This window comes from Ictalurus furcatus, chromosome 13 (assembly GCF_023375685.1).
Source record: "Ictalurus furcatus strain D&B chromosome 13, Billie_1.0, whole genome shotgun sequence".
NCBI lineage: Eukaryota > Metazoa > Chordata > Actinopteri > Siluriformes > Ictaluridae > Ictalurus > Ictalurus furcatus.
Window position 1 is genome coordinate 13,784,332 of NC_071267.1, and position 20,171 is coordinate 13,804,502.

The 20,171-nt window shown below is 38.5% G+C and overlaps 1 protein-coding gene across 1 annotated transcript in view; it reads right to left on the minus strand.

The window, feature by feature from the left end:
- The window catches only part of myo1d (myosin 1D), a 73,515-nt gene that overhangs the window by 32,572 nt on the left and 20,772 nt on the right, over positions 1-20,171 (minus strand). Inside the window, exons 7-16 of the mRNA XM_053639837.1 lie at positions 18,759-18,875; positions 18,426-18,629; positions 16,459-16,604; positions 16,240-16,354; positions 15,956-16,126; positions 8,427-8,497; positions 6,515-6,589; positions 6,297-6,429; positions 6,032-6,198; positions 4,283-4,490 (exon numbers count right to left, since the gene is read on the minus strand). Of these exons, the coding sequence (XP_053495812.1) occupies positions 4,283-4,490; positions 6,032-6,198; positions 6,297-6,429; positions 6,515-6,589; positions 8,427-8,497; positions 15,956-16,126; positions 16,240-16,354; positions 16,459-16,604; positions 18,426-18,629; positions 18,759-18,875 (1,407 nt within the window). The remainder of the gene's footprint in view (positions 1-4,282; positions 4,491-6,031; positions 6,199-6,296; positions 6,430-6,514; positions 6,590-8,426; positions 8,498-15,955; positions 16,127-16,239; positions 16,355-16,458; positions 16,605-18,425; positions 18,630-18,758; positions 18,876-20,171) is intronic.

A 20,171-nucleotide genomic window follows, 5' to 3' on the forward strand; every position in this document is an offset into this window, starting at 1 on the left:
AATCAATAACGTTACTTCATTGACCTAGCTTTTAGGGGTGTAACAGTATGGTGTATTGTATTGTATATTTTGATACAAGGCTCTAAATTCGATACGTCTGCATATCGAATGATACATTCAACAGACTGCATAATAAAGCAGGCAATTCATCATAAAATACTGCTTCTATTATTATAAACCTTCCTCTGAAAAAGTGCTTCACTCTTTATCTCAAGTTGAAGAAGAAGAAGAAGGTTTTATTTATATAGCGCCTTTCCAAAGCTCAAGGTCGCTTTACATAGTATATATTAAATACATACAAAACAAATGTAATAAATTGGGGGGAAATTTTAAAAAAATATTTCAAACAGATATGTCTTTAGCTGGGTCTTGAATATAGGCAGGGAAGTGATGTTACATAGAGTAAGAGGTAGTGAGTTCAATGGTTTCAGAGCAGCAACACAAAATGACCTTCCACCTGCAGTAGACAGCCGAAATCTAGATATGGACAAATGGCCAAGTTCTGATGATTTAAGGGACCGAGTAGGGCAGTATGGATGAAGTAAGTCAGACAAGTAGGGAGGGGCAAGACCATTTAGTGCTTTGAATGTTAGAAGTAGTAACTTAAATTGAATACGTAATGCCACAGGTAGCCAGTGGAGATCATGCAGAAGTGATATGAACAGAGCGCCAGGTGGAGGTGAGAACACTTGCATCTAAATTTTGAACATACTGTAATCTTGAAATGTATTTTTTGGGCAAGCCAATAAATAGGGCATTAAAATAATCCAGACGTGAATTGATTAGGGCATGAACTAAGATTTCAGCATCAGTCAGAGTCAGAGAGGATCGAAGAAGCACAATATTATGAAGGTGGTAAAAAGACTTTTACAACTATAGAGTTGATATAAATACACCATATAAAAACACATAAAAACACCAATATTACAGGCAGAGGAAGAAGATTTAACTACTTTTGACTGAAGTAGTTGAACCAATAAACAATATTTCAGTTTTATCATCATCCAGTTTGAAAAAGTTCAGGGACATCCAGTGTTTGATGTCCCTAATACATGCAGTGAGTGAATCAGAAAAAAGATGGCTTATCAGAGCTGGTGGTATGCCATCAGCATAACAATGAAACTGAAGTCCACGCATGCGTATGATGTCACTAAGTGGATACATATAAATAAAATTTTAAAAAAAACAAACAACAGGCTTCTCCTAATCATGCTGTTTTTCATTTTGATTATTAGTATATTAGCTCTGGAGATGGTCAGCAGCATGGAGGAACAGAAAGAGTCAGTTGCTTTGACAAGACGCAAACATAAAAGCATCAAACTTATGCACAGGTGCATTCAAAGCGGCAAATATAGAATGCTTCTCAGTAGTGGAGAACACAGGATTCTAAAACACATCTAATGCTACACACACTTTACAGTACAACTAGCTAACAGCACAATATTAAATAAATAAATAAATAAATAAACAAACAAACAAACAAACAAAAGCCTTGCACTTCAGACATGGACCGAGTCTTTGAGTAGCACCAGTTAAAGCTTGGCTAGAGCGCTAATGCTTAATTAGCTATGCTTTACTTTTATTACATAGGCTTTTGTTTTGTTATATACAGCTAAGAGTCTAAACTGGATCATGCCAACATGATAATTATTAAGTTTCAGTTATTGTACTTTTACTATGTTGAATATTTTAATCAATTGAAAATGGAAAGCAAACACATCAGCACATTTGCTGTATCAGAAATGCATCATATCAATACACCACCATACTGCATTATATTGAATTTGAATTTTGTGTATCATTACATCCCTACTAGCTACATGGATAGCAATCTAACTTGTACACTTAGCAGACGCTATAAACAGTAACATGTGCTAGCTAACTTAAGTCAGTTTAACTCTGCAACTTAAGGCAATTCTACTGTGTGGAGTATTGATAAAAGTCACAGTGTGTCTTATTTGGTAATCTCTTTTGGTGACCTCTCTCAGTGTCCTTTTATTCTGAGCTATTAACAGATGTTCCCACAGCTGAAAGCCACCATTAGCATGTACCACTTGATATTTACATACCAGGTATGAAATTGTTGTTTTTGTCCAAGAAAAAAAGTTTCATGAACATTAGTCCAGGTTATCCCTGCTGAAAAAAACCCCAATAGAAACCCTCATAGAATTTGTAAATGGTTTTAATGGAAACTGTAACGCTCCCTGTGGGTCTCTACAGGTAATTTGTTGCCTTCTATTGGTGGCATGGTAATAATAATAATGGTAAATAGTTTTAATGGTTAGCTGATTGTTTGTAATGGTATCTATAGTGGAAACCATTAGAATTTCACTGATGTTTTTTTCTGTAGGGATAACGGAGCTATATCACTAATATTAGCTCTAAAAGTGGTACACTTACCCAACTGGGTAAACCCTTGGTTCTATATTGAACAATAATATAATTATAGAGTGTTTTCCTATCAGAGAGGATTCTGAGTAGAACACTAAGAACCCTTAACCATCCAAACAACCCTGGATAAATCCTTCATACTAACCAACAGTGTATAGAACTGTTCCCAAAATGAGGACATATTTGTATAATGTATGTTGAGTATTGTACTGCTGGAACAAAAAATGAACACAAACATGACAACAATGCAAAATCATAAACTCAAAAATTAGTCTTTACTCCAGCAATTAGGACTTCGAGAGCTGGACAGCCTTTAAGCAGCGGTTACAAGAGACAATAGTGCACTACTGAATACTATCCAACACAGAAATATATTAAATGGTAGTTTTATGCAGGAATGCTTCTTTGAATAAAAGACTACAGATTTATATGACAAGTTAAAAACGGAAGGATTAGGAAAAGTAAATCCCAGGTGACTGTCAGATATTTGAAGAGGCTTGTTGGGATAAATTTGGATACATCATATATGTCAGAAAAATCCATCACAGGAATTCAAATGAACAGGAAACAGCTCAAGAGTAGCCAGTCACATCAATCATGCTGCTTAGAGCTTTTACATTCTACGAGTAATCCTGTAATATAGCCATTTACAGTAAACGGCATATTTGTGATATTTTAATTCATAAACCTTTGACATTGTAACAAAAATTGTAGCACAGAGGTTAATTAAAAGACTAGCATAAACAAGCAAAGCTTTATTTATCTTCAGATAAATAAACGCCTTTATCTTCAGGCATAAACATATTTTAAAAAAAATCATTTGAAGGACAAAAAGGTTCATGAATAATGCAGAGAATGTTTGTATTTAGTAGCTGCTAATCCGTTTTGCTTTACATGTTTTTTTTTTGTTTGTTTGTTTTTCAAAAGTCATATGTGAGGGGTATTAGCTTTTTTTAGACTTTGAGCATTAGAAGCAGAACAGAAGAGGAACAGCTCAGGGAGGTTTAGAATGGTAGCGTGAAATAAGCAGTGAAGGAGCAGTGAATTGAGACGGACTGAAGGTCAGAGTGAGGCGGATGTGTATGCAAATCACGTCTCTTTTAGCTCAGAGCTCTTTTGCTTGGTTGTAGGCCTGAGAATAGATCAGAGATATACACATCCTGGGGCTGATCCTTAATCAGAAGCGGAAAATCTATTTCTAAAAAATGGAAGCCATTCTGAGAGTCTCAAAATTTTTGTCAGTGAGCTCGTTGAGGGGACGAGAGCCGTGGCACAGATTCTGCCAAATCTCTCAACACGGGTACTCTTGACATAAAGCATTTCAGTCTGCTAGGTGCTGATAAAAGGCCAGATGATATAACACTGACAACAGAGACAAGGAGACATAGCAAGAAGCATGCACACTAATCCACATGAAGATTGCAATGCGCGTTGTGTGTGATTGTGTGTGTTTAGCACCTAGGTGCCCGTCACTCAGCTCAAGCACTGATATTGCACTCTGGTGAGACAGCCATTGCCTGAAGTGAACAGCATGCTTAATAAAGTAGCATCATCCCTGAAGATGGGACTTTATCTCAGGGGCTAAGGAAAAACACAGCGGTGTCAAGCCAATATCTATTTTTGTGAGCCAGCGCATGGCTATGTCAATACAAAGGTCATACAATCAATCTCAAATATAGCCAGAGTGCAGATTCCACACTTTGATGTCTGCAGTGATGTGCAGTATTGTCATACAAGGAATCTTTGTTTTCGGCTTCTGTTTACATTTCTGTTTAGATCTCTGTTCCTTTTCCTTAGGCCAGGGTTATACTTTTAACTATGCGTATGCAAGCAGCAGCATGCATTCAACTTTGTCAACAATTCAACAATCCTGATCAGATAATGTTCTCACCTTCTGCAGAAAGAGGACGATCCTCTGCACCATGTTGGCTCTTTGCTCCTCCAGGCTGAAGATGGTGCGTGGTGTACGGATGAACACCTTGGTCTTGCCATAGGCCACATCATGCTCAAAGCCACACCCTTGAAGCAGACGTTTTACTGCCTCCTGATCTGAGGGCAGGTCATGGTTCGGCCATGTGAACTCAGAGATCATCTTATACCTGACAGGACAGTGGAAAGGGATAGCAGTGAAAAAGTGAACTGAACAAATTATTGTCGTCAGATAAGCACTGATTTTCTTTTACCATGACAAGGTATAAATACAATCTTCATGGTGTCTTTTTGTTTTGTGTTGTGGGGAACAAAGCTATTCTATTTTCAACTTTAGCCATTTTTAGGGGTGTAACGGCACTCAGGACCTCAGTTTGAGGTGAAGATTCACCATTCAAACATGACAATGATCCAAAACACAGTCAGCAAAATACAGCAGTGACTTGTGAATGTGAAGTCTGTGAATGTTTTTATTGAGCGGCTCAGCGAAAGCCTCGACCTGAATCTGACAATGTTTTGTGAGAGGCCAGACAATAGAGTAACAACGACATTTCCCAAGCAACCTTAAAGGCATTGAGACATTCTGCAGAGAGGGATGAAAGAAAATTCTCAAATCCAGCTTGCCAAGCAAGCAGAAACCAATCCATTGTCAAGGGTGCTTCGACAATGAACTGAGTAATAGGTCTGAATACTTGTGTAAGTGAAATTTAATGGGGGCATTGTGGCTTAATGGTTAGCATGTTTGCCTCACATCTCCAGGGTTGAGGGTTCGAATCCCACCTCCGCCCTCCCCGTACTTCAGGGGTTTCCTCTGGGCATTCCGGTTTCCTCCCACAGTCCAAAGACATACGTTGTAAGATGTCTAAATTGTCTAAATTGTCCGTAGTATGGGAATGGGTGCATAAATGTGTGTGCCCTGTCCAGGGTGTCCCCCACCTCTTGCCCTCAGTTCCTTGCGATATGCTCCAGGCTCCCCGTGACCCTGTGTAGGATAACCGGTATGGAAAATGGGTGGATGGATGGATGAAATTTACTCAGCTTATTACATTTTTCGATCTGTATTATTGCACACTGATGAGGAAAACAACATACTGGTAATTCATAGTAAAATAAAAGGAGGACACAATCAGAATACACTGTATGTGATTGAAAATAATGTGGGATAGGTTTCTTTGAAATAATTCCTACAGTGCCATTAGGCCATGCCTCACTAAGTAAGAGATTATAATTCATGCATGTTCAGGGCCTTCTTTTAGTTTGGATACACAGATTTGGGGGAGTGACAGTAAAATATCTCTCTCAATTAGAGTTACTAATAGAGTCTTTATGCAACAGGAGTGTCAAACTGAATCTGATCAGCTCTTTAGAGCTCTGGTACAAGTGTTATAAGGATTTACAGTGAGAACCTCATCTACTTAATTTGTGTGTAATTTGTGTTGTCACGCTTGAGGTCATTAGACTATTAAAAATGGAATCGCTTCTGTTTGAGTCCTAAGCCACACTGCTATGATTTTCATATTGCATGACCAACCCTATTTCTTCTGAGTATAAAATCAGAGATGCACTGACTTCCTGTAGAACTTCCTAATACAAGTTGGACTCACTGCATCACAAAAGCCATCCCAAACTATCATCATCATCATCATCATCTCTTCACCATGCTTTGCATTTAGCCATAAATAAATTGATAGGGTCCGCAGAGGATGCTTACCTCTGTAAGAAGCGAGGGTACGTTTGACGGTTCGCAAAGCCGGCACGGCGCACACGGACATTCTCCAGCAGACCCAAGTATTCTACCTGGTGCTTACAGCGTTCATACTCAAACAGCAGGGGGGACTTCACGTCATTAGGTTTGATGCAGCGCACATAGTACGGTTCCTGTACACATCATCAGAGGGGTGATAAACAGTACATTAGTGTTCATGTGTTCACTTCCTTAACAAGCAAGCAGGTACAAACATTGTCTAAATTCTGACCTTAGAGGCCAAGTTCTCCACCAGTGAGATCATTGAGTTCTTGAAGAGTGTGGCTGCTGTGAGGGGACGCTTGGTGACTTCGGTGATGCTCAACTTACCCTCAGGCCACATGGCCTTCAGAACAGGGTTCGAGCTGCAACACAAGTCATAACGGTTAAATGAAAGCAAAGCAGTGATTTTGGGCATGAATAAGCAAGCATGCTGGTGATAATATTGACCTGTTGTACAAGAGCCTCTTGAAGTCCTGAAAAAGGGTGTCCTTGTTCTTGTCGATGAAACCCACCACTGAGTAGCTGATATGGAAGTTTTAGAACACAGTGAGACATCAGTTAACAAATTCTATAAACATATACAGAGAAGGTGTGCTTTTTAAATGTCCTTGTTTCATGGAAAGACTTAAAACATCATAGAAGTATGTGAACCCTAAGTTGAGAAAATGACAGGAGGTGGGTGGCCAATTTATTTGCCACTCAAGCTCAGACTTCTAATGTATGTGCTATATTAAGTGTTGTCAGGCTCCTGAGAGGAAAACAGCATCATGCCGCTGACTGACAGAGTGCTCTATTTCGTTCACTTTCACTAGATCTTGGGTGCTACAACACTGAAAGACCTGCCACCCATAGTGGAGAGACGAGATCTAGGGACAGAGAGGAGTCCAGACCCAGAGGATCTGAGCGAGCAGGTCGTGTTGTAGGGGAGAAGCAGAGCACCAAGATAATTTGAGCTAAGAGCTTAGTATGTGTAAGAAGTCTAGCAGCAGAGTTTTGAATATACTGCAACCTAGCAATAGAATTAGCAGGTAAACCAATGAGGAGTGCATTGCAATAAATATTCAAGCCGTGAGAACATAAATGCATGAACCAGTGTTTCAGAGTCTTTGAGGATAATGAAGGGATAGAGGCGAGCCATGTGACGAAGGTAAAAGAATCTAAAATCCAATTTTAGAAACGGAGTTTATATGAGCTTCAAAGGTGAGGGAGGGATCAAATTTGATGTCTAAATTTTTTACAGTACTAGATGGTTTAATGAGAGTACAATCAGTGTCACAAGTAAGGCCATAAAGGATATTTAAGTGTTAGTGTTCAAATAATAATGATCTCAGTTTTGTCCATGCTCGGTTTTAAAAAGCTGGAGTTAAGCCATCCTTTTAGTTCATTTACACATGCTGATAATGGACCGGTCGGTCTGGAGAGTGGGAGCAGATCTACAAGCTGTATAGATTTGAATGTCAGTAGCATAACAGTGATAACTGAAACCATGATGGTGAATAATTTGACCCAAAGGCAGTATATATATATGTGTGTGTGTGTGTGTGTGTGTGTGTGTGTGTGTGTATATATATATATATATATATATATATATATATATATATATATATATATATATATATATATATATATATATATATATAAAATTAATAGTAGGAGGTCCAAGAACAGATCCCTGAGGGACAACTAATTTCAGCGGTACAGTAGGCGACTGACAGTCCTGCATGGAAAAGTAAAACTGTCTATCCACAAGATATGAAGTAAGCCAGGAAAGAGCAGCACCCATGACACCAATATCCCAGAGGCAGGAAAGAAGTAAGTCATGACAGACAGTATCAAAAGCAGATCTAAGATCAAGTAATAGAAGAACAGAAAGAGAACCAGAGTCACTAGAGAGTAACAGGTCATTAACAACCCTTATGAGGGCAGTTTCAGTACTATGGAGAGGATGAAAACCAGATTGAAAGGGGTCAAAGAGATTATTTTGAGCAAGGAATGATTAGAGCTGGGAGGCAACTGTACTTTCCAATATTTTGGAAATGAACGATAAGTTAGAGATAGGCGAAAATTAGAAAGAACAGTATGGTCCAAGTGAGGTTTTTTTAAGAACTGGAGTTAATTACAGTGACTTGTAGAATCTATGAAAGCGCATATTGATTTTCCTTTCATTTGTGACCTGTCTGTATAATGTTTCCGTCATATATTAGTTAAATAACACCTTCCATCCCACAGCAAGACTTTTCTTCAGTATATTTATAGCAGTATTTAGTTACCAACAGCACTCTACTGACTAATTCCAGCATCTGTAACTATGGAGAACACAGGAGGATGAAGCATCTAAGCTTTCTGCATGTGTACTTACACCACGTCACCAGCATAGTGGCGAATGCGAAAGTCTCGGTCAAACTCTAGGCTCTTGTCAGTGGGGGATAGCTGTAAAGAGACACAGATTTAAAAAAAAAAAAAAAAAAAAAAAAAAAAAAAAAAAAAAAAAAAAAAGGGATGAATCTGGCTTTTCTTAGGTGATACATTGTGTATAAATGTGTTAAAATGATGAATTTGTTATAAAATTTATGCTTATAAAATATGACTGAAGCTGCATTATCTGGCATGATACAACAGTGCTGAGAAGACATTATATCAATATGCAGGCAAACATGGGTCAAAGAAAATACACTAAACAAAAAAAGAGTTTTAGACCATGTTATATTGATACTTTGAGCATTTAAGATTGTGTATATCATTGGTATACATATTTGCTATGTAGATTTATACAGAAATGTAGGTTTTGACTTTAAAACTGCTATTAAAAACACAGAACAAATCTTAAATCGTAACAATCAAGATGTGCCCTGCCATAAACTTGTACAGTGGAAGTGCAATCTCTCATCTTGCAAACATCCTATTAAAATATTTGTTATGTGAATTTTAGAGAGCTAACATAAGGGGGCGCATGTCTTCCTCATATTAGTTTGCCATTAAATAAACTAGCCAGCACTGCAACAAGGCCATTGGAGTAGTTTACTATACATTAGTCTATACATTAATCTCTATACCTTAGTCATTATACAACTATACATTAGTCTCAGCCTCAGACACTTCACCAAGAACCTCAACTACTATCTGGCATCTTTTGGACATTTTCCTAAACAGAAGCAAGTAAACTTTGTTGGACTCCTTCTGTGAAAGTATGGGTCTTGTTCATTGATGAAACATGTAAGACTTTCTAGCAAACTAGCTAACCTGCCAATCAGCTAGATAGCTTAGTAGTCCAATGTATGATACATAACGTTAAATAAAATAAGGTATTAAATAATCTCCTGTGCCACTCAGAGGTTCTCACTGCATTGAACATTACATACACTGAACATTACGTACACTGATGGGGTTCCTCATGGTTTTTTCCCCCGTCAAAGACATCAGCAGGGAGGAATGGCTTGGCAGGTGGGACCAAAGTACTTCATTTGTGTTACAGGGACAACACACATCCGCAGTCATTCACATGAATGACTCTCAGTGCTGAAGGTCACAACACCAGTTTTGGCAATGCCGAAGGCGATATGTGAATCACTTTCCCCACAAATATAATTTTAAGACAACTTACTATTTTTTAATTGTCACCGTTTGCCATTTGTTTTTTTCTATCAGTGTCTAATTTATACCAGTATACCATCCATTACTCCACATCCATGGTATGTGGAAAATATCACTGTTCTCCAACCAACCATTAAATTGCACAACATCTAAATTGCACTAAGTCTTTTTGATATTATTATATTTATGACAAGCAGTGTGTCTTATGCAACAGCAATACCATCTGTCATCTAATACACCAAAGCGGGAGCAAAGTGGAATGATGCACACTGTGTCGTAGGATTGTGTATATATTTCTGCCTGTCAGTGCTTGGGCTTTTTATTGCAGTACTGGCATGATCATTGCTATTGTCTAAGTGCTGCTGCAAGGCTTTATGGGCATATTTTTGGTGTGTGATTGCTTCAGCTGCAGCAGACAGTAAGCTTACTGCTGAGGAAGCAGAGTGAGCTCCTATCAGGAGTGGAGAGGCCACTTCACAGAGCACTTCACAGAAAGTGGGACAATCAGGAGCCGGGTAAAGACCAATTTAAACACTGATGGGAAGGATACCAAAAGAGAGGTGCATTTTCATTGAAAGAGAGAAGCCTTGAGGATTATTTTTGGGCCTGAACGCCAGAAGCAGATCACATTTCCATTCATTGCCCTCCCATCCCATCTGCCTGCACAGCTCAAACAACTTCACGGCTGGCCAGCACAGGCCAGGATTCAGATGGATCAGACAGAGCCTTCTGAGCAACCTGCTGAGTTCCTTCCTCGCCACATCTCTCTCAATCAGTCTCACTCTGAGATGCACACACACACACACACACACACACACACACACACACACCCACACCCATCTATAAACAAAGAACATCAAGGTTCATCAGCACAATAATAGAATATGCAGATGCACAATGCACGTTTGATTATCTAGTCAGACGGAAAGGAGGGCACCAGACGGAGATAAGTCACACTGCGGAAAGGTGGAAGAATTGAGAAGCAGAAAGGCTTCACACCTCATCTAAATATAGAGAGCATGCCGCTAAGTCTCTAACACACCTGTTTTTTTGACGATGCCAGAATAAAAGCAGATGTGACATGTAGCAGAAGTGAGAGATGAGAGCAGGTTATTTGCTAAGTAAATGCCTATATTAATAATCAGGAAAACATTTCTCAAGACATAGTATGTATGCAGCGCTCTGGTTGTTTTCATTTAGATTTGTGTGTGTGTGTGTGTGTGTGTGTGTGTGTGTGTGTGTGTGTGTGTGTGATGTAAATAGGAAGTATAAGAGCTATGTGAGGCACAACAGACAGGTTTTCCTGAGGTGCGAGAAAGTGAGCACAGCTTTAATGTCGGTTCTTGATGGATCATCCAGGCTCCAGCTCCACCCCCACCCCCTCCAGCTCTATTGCCATCTCCAACAGTGCGCCATTCTGCCCACCACCTGTGCTTCTTTCAACAGCATGATCATTATGATGGCACCAGAATAAACTCACTCTAACCACTGTCAGGACTGCCCCTCTAGTTAGGGTAGGACCAAGCAAAACAACCTCAGATGTTGCAATTTAATCTGAACCACTGTATTTGAAAGCAGAGGTCCAGGCAGTTTGAAGAGCACATTATCTCACATATTAGATTTAGTCATGAAAGCTCAAATCAGAATTAGACCTCCTTGCTTCTCTGCAGATTTTAGATACAAGAACTGATTATATGTGCCATATATTAAGTCAATTCAATTTGATTTGTATAGTGTCGGTGGCAAGGAAAAACTCCCTGACACATCAAGAATAAATACCCATGTATATAAACAAAATAAATATTTATTCATCAAGCTCTCAAAGAATGTAGTACTATTAATATATCATGCATAATGAGCTTTCAACAAATCAACACACATCTAACATACAAACAGGTACTATTAACAGAATACAAATGTAATGTCCAAGTGTGAAATGTAAAGGACAGTGATTTCAAGCAGCATATCTGACCCAGGTCAAAACGTCAAAGCAGTTTAGAACAATTTTGCTTGAAATTCACTCATTCATAAATTTTCCTTCTGCTTTTCCTGGCAGGCGTTGCATTATTAACAGACTGAGAAGGTCAGTCCAGCCTTCTCTATCCTCAGCCACAGATTCCAGCTCTTACTGGGGGATCCCCAGACGTTTCCAATCCAACTGTGAGATATAATCTCTCCAGCAGGTCTTTGTTCTTTCCCATGGTCTCTGTAATGTGGGAGTTGCGCGATACAATTCTACAAAGAGCTGATCAGGAGGGATCCTTGTAAGGTGCCCAAACTACTGTACCTCAACTTGCTTCTGTCAAGCACCTCAGCATAAAATGGACCCTGTGGAGAATCCTGGATTTGCAATCTTATTCTTTCTGTCACTACTCATGGCTCATGTCCATAGGTGAAGATAGGGACATAGAATGACCAGAGAGAACGAGAGAACTTCATCTGCAAACTCAGCACCTGCTCCCCAACCACAGACCAGTGCAGCTGTTAGTACACCAGTACAGTGATTGAAATAGCAACGGTCACTGTCAAAAAGATTTAAAGTCTTCTGCAAATAACAGGGATATTACTTCGAGCCTCCACATACTGGACACTTCTCCAACCTTGGCAGTGTCTTGATATCCTGTCCATGAAAAAATGTTTGCTTGAAATGATCCTTATGTTGTCTTTTTTTTTTTTTTTTTTTTTAAAGCAGTACTATGTAAATACATAAATCAAGAAGGCCAGAATAAAGCTGAGCACAAGTAAAAAATAAATAAATAAATAAATAAAGTCTATTAGAATGCCATCATAATTTAAAGAGCTCTCTAAGTATTAGTGATCAAATAAGAAACTAGACTCCCCAAATGTGTGATTAATGAAGTAGTACATTCTTACAGATGGCAAATCTTTAAGACCATTAGTAAATCCATGCATCTAGTTCCACAGAACAAACTTTTTTTTTTTTTTTTTTTAAATCCTCTTGCTCATGCACCCAAGTCCTTTAATTCACTGTCTCCCACATATCAAAGGCATATATTTTCACCTCAAAAATAGTAAACAGCAATACTATTTTACACTGAAGCACGATCTCTTGGTGTAATATACAGCTCTCTGGTGGCTCTGAGCAGGGTTCAGAAATCATCTGCTAATTGGCTTCACTAGCTTGCCCTGTCTAATCAAAGCTTCATCAATTAATGAGCATGATCTCGCCTCCACACAGCCATCTGCAACAGCGGCCTCTTGTCACATGCCTGCACCTTCACCACCATGTGCTCAGGGAAAGGAGGAAGAGAACAAAACAACAAGAAAACAAGAGGGAGGACTGAAGCCCACCCACCCTTCCCCAAACATAGAATCCTTGCGTGAACGTCTGTTTCAGCAAATAACTGTAATTAAGAACGGCTGGGAAGCAAGGCATTAAAATAACGCACATCTGGGACGATCAAAGATATTGTGAGAGGGTCACAGTGAGAGTGTTGGAGACACTGAGAACATGGGGAAAGTTTTTAGAAGAAAAATTAATATGAGCGTTGCAACTAGATATGGATTATAAAACAATCTATCATGACAGATTACATATCTAGGACATATCTGCCAATTCTGTTGGTCTTCTAGTGTATTCAACATCTTGAGGTGGATGTGACTATATTGGAATCAGGTGAGGTCAGGTATGAATCAGCGTAAGCAACATGATCAAGTCTGCAACCCTCCTTTACCCCACACACCTCTGTACCTAAGGGACCGTGATCAAAACACCAGCATTTTGAATACACAGTTTTTCCATTTCTCATGGTCATTGTGAGACCTCTGCTCTATAAAAACTGAGCCAAAGTGGATTATTTTTGTATAACAGCATAATCTGTAGTGTGTTCCTCTGCTTATAATCACAACAATTCATGTATTAATGAACATACTTCACTTTTTAACTGTTTCTAGATAATGTATTATAATCAGTGCATTAATCATTGATATGTTACACCCAGAACTACTATCAGAGTGCATCATTCCTTGCAATATGATTCTATGCTACTTAATTCCACCTCTGTTGACAAATTGCTTAGGTTGCCAGGAAGACAACATGGTCAATCGTTCGGAGATCTGAAATGCCCACACCGATCTAAGCTGTAGGAATTTTTGTAGCGTTTACCCTCTTAAACTCCCAGGATCTGTCAGAGAGTCCAGATATTTTCACTCTTGTAACTATTAATCTTTTCTTTTAGTCTCACTGTAGTTAGTGAGAAATATGCTTTAAATAGGAAATAAAAAGCTGACATGTCAACAGGTATTTAAGAACATATATTTCTTAAATCTATCTTTGGTAAATGCTTGAAAGGCTTTTTAACATTGGAAAGCATGTTGACAGAGGCTTTAATAAGTTGGTTATGATTCCCAAAAGCATCACAGGTGTAATTATCTGTGCTGTGAGCAATGTGCATGTCAGTACATCTGTCTTAACTCTTATTAAATAGGAAATTCCTGATAATGGGCTTTCCCGGACGATTTTTTATGAAAACCAATAAGAATACCAGGATATCTCTCGACAGTCATAAAAGGCCATTAAACGTAGTTTCAGATGTTATTGTGAAAGGAGGGCAACTAGCAAGGAAACGAGCTTTAAAAGCAGAGAGGAGGCAATCAAGTAGTACTCCCGGCTACAAATAATGCAGGTTAGAATAGTGTGAATTCACTCAAACATACACACACTTAAAGGCACAAGACTTTATCCTCTGTGATGTACATTTCCTTGCTCTCTTTCCCTCTCCTCGAGCTCACATATTACCCAATTAATAAAAAAAAAAAAAAAAGAAGTGCTTTAATAGAACTGCCTCAAATCATCTAGTGTGCAAAGCCTTGCACATTTAGAACCAGTGAAGTATGTAATTTTTCTGTAGGAGGCGACTGCAGAGAAAATGTAAGGAGCAAAACAAGAGGTGCGGGCGGGGCGTGGGGGGATTTCATTTCATGTGGATTTCATCTTAATTATGCCAGGGTTAAAACATGAACAATTTAAGGAAATAAAATGTCAGGGAGGTGAGTAATGGAGCACGGAAGAAACAAAAAATAGTGTGATATGGTTTTAATGTCAGTATCAGAGTACAGTCATTAGGAGGAATATTCTTTTCCCTCTTGCACATACATTCTCTTGGCCTTAGTGAAGAGGAGATTTAAGAATGCATACATTTATATGGAATATGCAATCTATACATCCAGCACCCACACACATACACACTGACAGCAGAAATGAATCTCTGCCTCTCTCTTGGTTTATGTAGCTGCAGCAGGCACTTCTACAGTGGGCAGTAATCCTCTGCATTACTAATGAGCTGTCTTGGCCAGTTGCTAAAACAATACACCTAGGGACATTTTTTTATTTTACTAGCATACCAGCATGTCCATGTTCAGAATCAGCTCGCAGATAGACAACAGAACAAACACGGAGGAACTCATGCAACCAGAGCTGGCATCAGAACTGGTCAATGTGAGACGTAACTAAAGACTAATTTCTTCAGTGTCCTAGCTTTACTTTTTAGTACTAAATAAATCTCCATCGCTACCGCTCTTTCTCTTTAATATCTCTGCCAATGCTGTGAGACTGCAGTCTCACTAGCTCCCATTGGTTGGCTGTGACATCACCTAGAGCTCAATATAGAGCCAGATACAAGGGGATCTTCCAATGATCACTGATGCCCTCTTCTGTCCATTTAGGGTAACATGCTTCCATGGACAGCATCAAAGCAAGATATGCTTAACCAGGGTTTAGAACTTAATAAACATCTCCAGCGGTTCGGTTTTGTTCAGGGATTCAAATGAGCACTTATAACATGTTATCAAGTACTCAGAGTGTGAACTCACCGCAGGGAACAATTGCACGCACACTCACACACCCATTCACGCACTATTGACAATTTAGAAATGCCCATCAGCCTACAACACAAGTCTTTGGACTGGAGGAAGAAACCAGAGTACCTGGAGGAAACCCCTGAACCACGGAGGGAACGTGCAAATTTTGAGCAAACAGGGAGGGGGCGGGAATTGAACCTCTGACCCTGGAGGTGCGAGGCAAATGTGCCAACCATTAAGCCACTGTGCGTGTTTCAGTTCTGTTAAATTTAGATTTTTCCCTTTTCCAGTTTCTCAGTAACTTGACAAGCTGTGTTGTTTTCGTCTTACAAACTTAAAGACAGACAAAAAAAAGAAAGCGAACTTGTATCACAGGCAACTTTTGCATATAGCAGTGTTTTTGTAAAGATTTCTTTGATTTGAAACTAAAACCCCGTGTGCTGAATCTAGACACCAGTTAGGTGTCCAGGGCCATACCTTGCGGCTGGTGTAATGGGCGTGCTTGGCCAGTTTGCTGTTGAGCGCCTGTAGGAACATCTCATCAGTCACCTTCCCAACATTCATACATGCCTCGTCCAGCACGGCGAAGATCCCCTTATGTTGCTGCTCCACTAGGTCCACAATGATTTGATTATTGAAGTAATCGATCTGCTCAAATAACAGAGACACAAAATTGCATGAGTTATACAAGTATATCATACAATCTCGCAAATGCTATAATGCATGGAGATTTATGAGACACAATCGTGTCATGGTCCTACATGTTTCCATGGTATGCCCTCTCGCTGGTACTCCTCTTGTTCTTGCTTAAGCACCAGCTGAATGAAGAGCTGCTGGAGTTTTTCATTGCAGTAATTTATACAGAACTGCTCAAAACTGGAAAATGTAAATAAATAAATAAAGTTTAAAAAAAAGAAACAGAGAGATGTCAGAAACAGTGTTATATCAGTCTTTGTGCAGGGATTAGATTTGAGACACACCTGTTGTTCTGAAAGATCTCAAAGCCATAGATGTCCAGCACACCAATCACTGTGTTCTTCCCATGGATTCTGGCGTCATAGTTCTTCACTTCAATAACGTCATTAATTCTTCCCACAATCCAGCAGAAGAGGCGCTCATAAATGGCCTAGGCAGAACGCAACACAATAAGATTTAAGATTTGACTAGATTGGTCAATATAGTCATTATTCTTAATATAATGTACATTACATATGCACTCACAGAACACTTTATTAGGGACACTATTCTTTATTCTCACTATTCTCTGGTGCAGTATTGTATCTTTTGCATTTTGCCAAAAATTCACGATTTTGTACTTGTATTGCTGCATCTATGACCCAACATGTATTGTACAAATGCGTAATTGGGTATCTTCAGCAAAAGCAGCTCGTCAATGTTCGAATGTTAGCATGAAAATGAAGTCAGTTATAGTGCAGGAGTTGGGATTTGGTGGAGGAAAAAAATAATGCACCAAAATTATTGTAAGCTCTCAATACGCACTTTCATTTCTGAAATTAATCATCAGGAGGGTGTTTATTTTTAAGCTTTCTGACTGGACAGTTTTGCTCTACAGACTCCTGCTTTGCTGCTGTAAGAGGCAAGTGGGAGTGTTTACAAAATTTGCATTGATTAAATTGTTTGATTTTAGCAGAATGTCCATTAAAATAAGTGTTTCACCAAGCACGCTTAGCTTAAATAGCTATTCCCAGATTATAATCAGATGTCAAACTCGTCTTCTGGCAAGATAGTATTTACAACAGCATACAACTTACATTTTTATAAGGAAAACTAATCTGTAAAATTTGTATCTAGTCAAACATGACAGAACAGGACAGTTGACACTGGGCCAGCAGTATTTACACTGCAGCTTAGTTTAAAACCATGGCAAGACAATGAGACAGTCAATAAACCACATATTTGTGTTTATTCTGATTACCCATAATCATTAGCATATAAACACTTTGCAGATATACTGACTGCACAATCATATTATAATATAGCATTATGATTTTAATCAGAGCATATAGAAAGTGGAAGTGTTGGGTTTCAAAGCATATTTATAAACCTAAATAGAAAGGGCGTAGTACAAATGTAACAGGGCATGTAAGCTCTCATTTTACACAAATCTCACAAAACCCTAGTGATTTTAACCCTCAGAGGTATATGCCTAGTTTGCCCATTGTTGATATCTAGGTTTAACAGTCAATAAACACAGTTCAAACAGATATGTAGTCTTTCCTATCCTTTTTTTTTTCAGGACACATATGTAGATGACACACACAAACCAAATAATTTCTATAATGTGTATGCAAGGTAAACATCTTTCACAGCACTGGCACCATTACACACTTTTTAAGAGTTAAACACTGGTTAAAATGGATGTGTATCTACTGCCTGTTTAAAAATACTTGAGTAAAAGTGTTAACTGGCCTTTGATTATAATAACGGACTCCAAATGAGAATATGCATCACCGATTATCATCAATCAAAATGTTCACCAACAAAAGTAAATAAGCATTTGTTAAAAGACTTATCAACCGTAAGATAAATATGTATGCTACAGTTATCAAATTTAAGGCTATTTTCAATAATATAAAAAGTCACAAACTTTGAAATGATTTATATCTGTGTCTTAAATAGACAGATGGATTGTGGATAGATGGATGGATGAAGCTAACATTGTACAGCTCCACTAAATCATAGATACACAGTAAAATATGAGAGGACTCAAGCAGAACATTATACAGATAAAACTGCATTTCATTTTAAAATTCTGAAACACTGCATGAGCACAGTCGTGGTCAAAGTCTATGGCTCATTTGGGCTACCAAATAAACCCCAAATTTTCCCTTGCGGATCAGTAAAGTACATTTATACAGTCATTTATCTATCCGTCAGGTGTGGATTGCTCCTATGAGTAAGATGATTAAAGCAGGTTCTGCTGTACCTTGGCCAGAGCGTCTCGGCCATAACTGGCCTCTTTGTCTGTGTGCTGCTTGTCAATGACATCACGGCCAGTTGACACAGTGCGGTAAAGAAGTGCCTTCTCCACATTTTCCTCTTTAGTGGATAGTAAATCCCCAAGCACGGCCACTAACTTCGAGTTCTCAATCAGAATCACATCGCCGTCATTGCCAAACTTCAGGTTGCCCTGGGAAAAATTAAACACAGTGTACAGCAATAAACAACACATTTACCAGCATTAACTTATTTATGAACATTTGGGTGTGAGGATAACAAAGGCCAATATTTAGTCACAATTTCTAAATAACATGGGTACCAGGTGCAGGATGGTAGCAAGGATCTTGTAGACAGTCTGGACCTCTTCTGTAGTGAATCCTATCACCTTCATGGCATCTGCGACAGCTTTGAATTCTGCAGTGTCATTGATGGAGGACTACAGAGGTGGCAGAAAGAATGGATGATGGTAAGCATGACTGGGACAAAAATCTAAATTATTATAAAACTAAAATATTTCAATAGCTTAATAAACATCAATCAAGTATCATTAATTAATACCAATCAAGGAACAGGTATATGTTTTATAAATATAACATAAAATAACATGTAAAATGGAACAAGCATTCCTCAATGGTCCATATATGTTATGCTTCTTCATTTTTCATTTCAAAATGTAAAATATATATGCAAATGAGATGTTCATAACAGTTTTAGCTTTAAAACTATTGAAATTTTTTTTAAAAAAGCTCCCGTATTTCTCCTTTGCTTGTTTTTAATCATTTCAGATTCATTTTGGGGCTAAAGTTAACCGCATGTCTCAGGTTTGTGTCAGCATTTACTGGGTAGTAGCAAGAAGAGTAGATTAAATATTGTTGCTAGTACCTACTGTATTAATGTTGATCACTACATGATTTTTGAAAAATAATGGTAAAAGAGGATAATAGGTTAGCGTAGAAAATAAAAATAAAAATCAGGATTTTCCAGGTGCTGCAATTTAAGAATATTTGATTTTTAGAGTTTTTGTGGTGTAACAAGTAGAAACAATTATAAATTAGCACAATATTCAATACATTTTTTATTTATACCGAGTAACAGAACATTTTGCTTTTCTCCAAATGGCAAACAGTATTTCTCCTGTGTTACTTACAGCCGTGCTAAGGCATTGATTTAATGTGTTACATTCACATTACATTAATAGCTTCACAATTAAAGACAGAGAATCGCTGATGCAGTAACTAATATCCCCATCTCCCCAAGTCTCAGAGAACAACAACTCTAGACTTTCTAATCATTCCAATCCTCTGGTGGCTAATGTTTCCTGCAGTCTGGGGCTTATTTTCAACAGGAGGTAACCCTGGAAACCACAACCCTTTTGGATACAGAGGGAAGCTTGACCCGAAAGTGATCCTATAAAAAAAAAAAAACATAAAAAAAAAACAAGAGTGGAGCCTGGCCCACAATGTTTAAACCACCTCAGTGTGTGCCACGGCTCTGTTAACCACACAACCCAGTATGTTCCATGATGTCAGATTGTTTGTTGCCATAAATTTGTTTTTGTTCTCTCCCATTAAATGCTCATGTGGAGACAGCTGAGCCACCCTCCATTATTCTGCTCATTATACACTCATCTGGGGAGAGCCACAAAAGACTTAACCATTGTGTAATAAATATTACACATATGAACTTTTTGGACCATGGACAATCCATACCACTGATCATGTGACACATAATA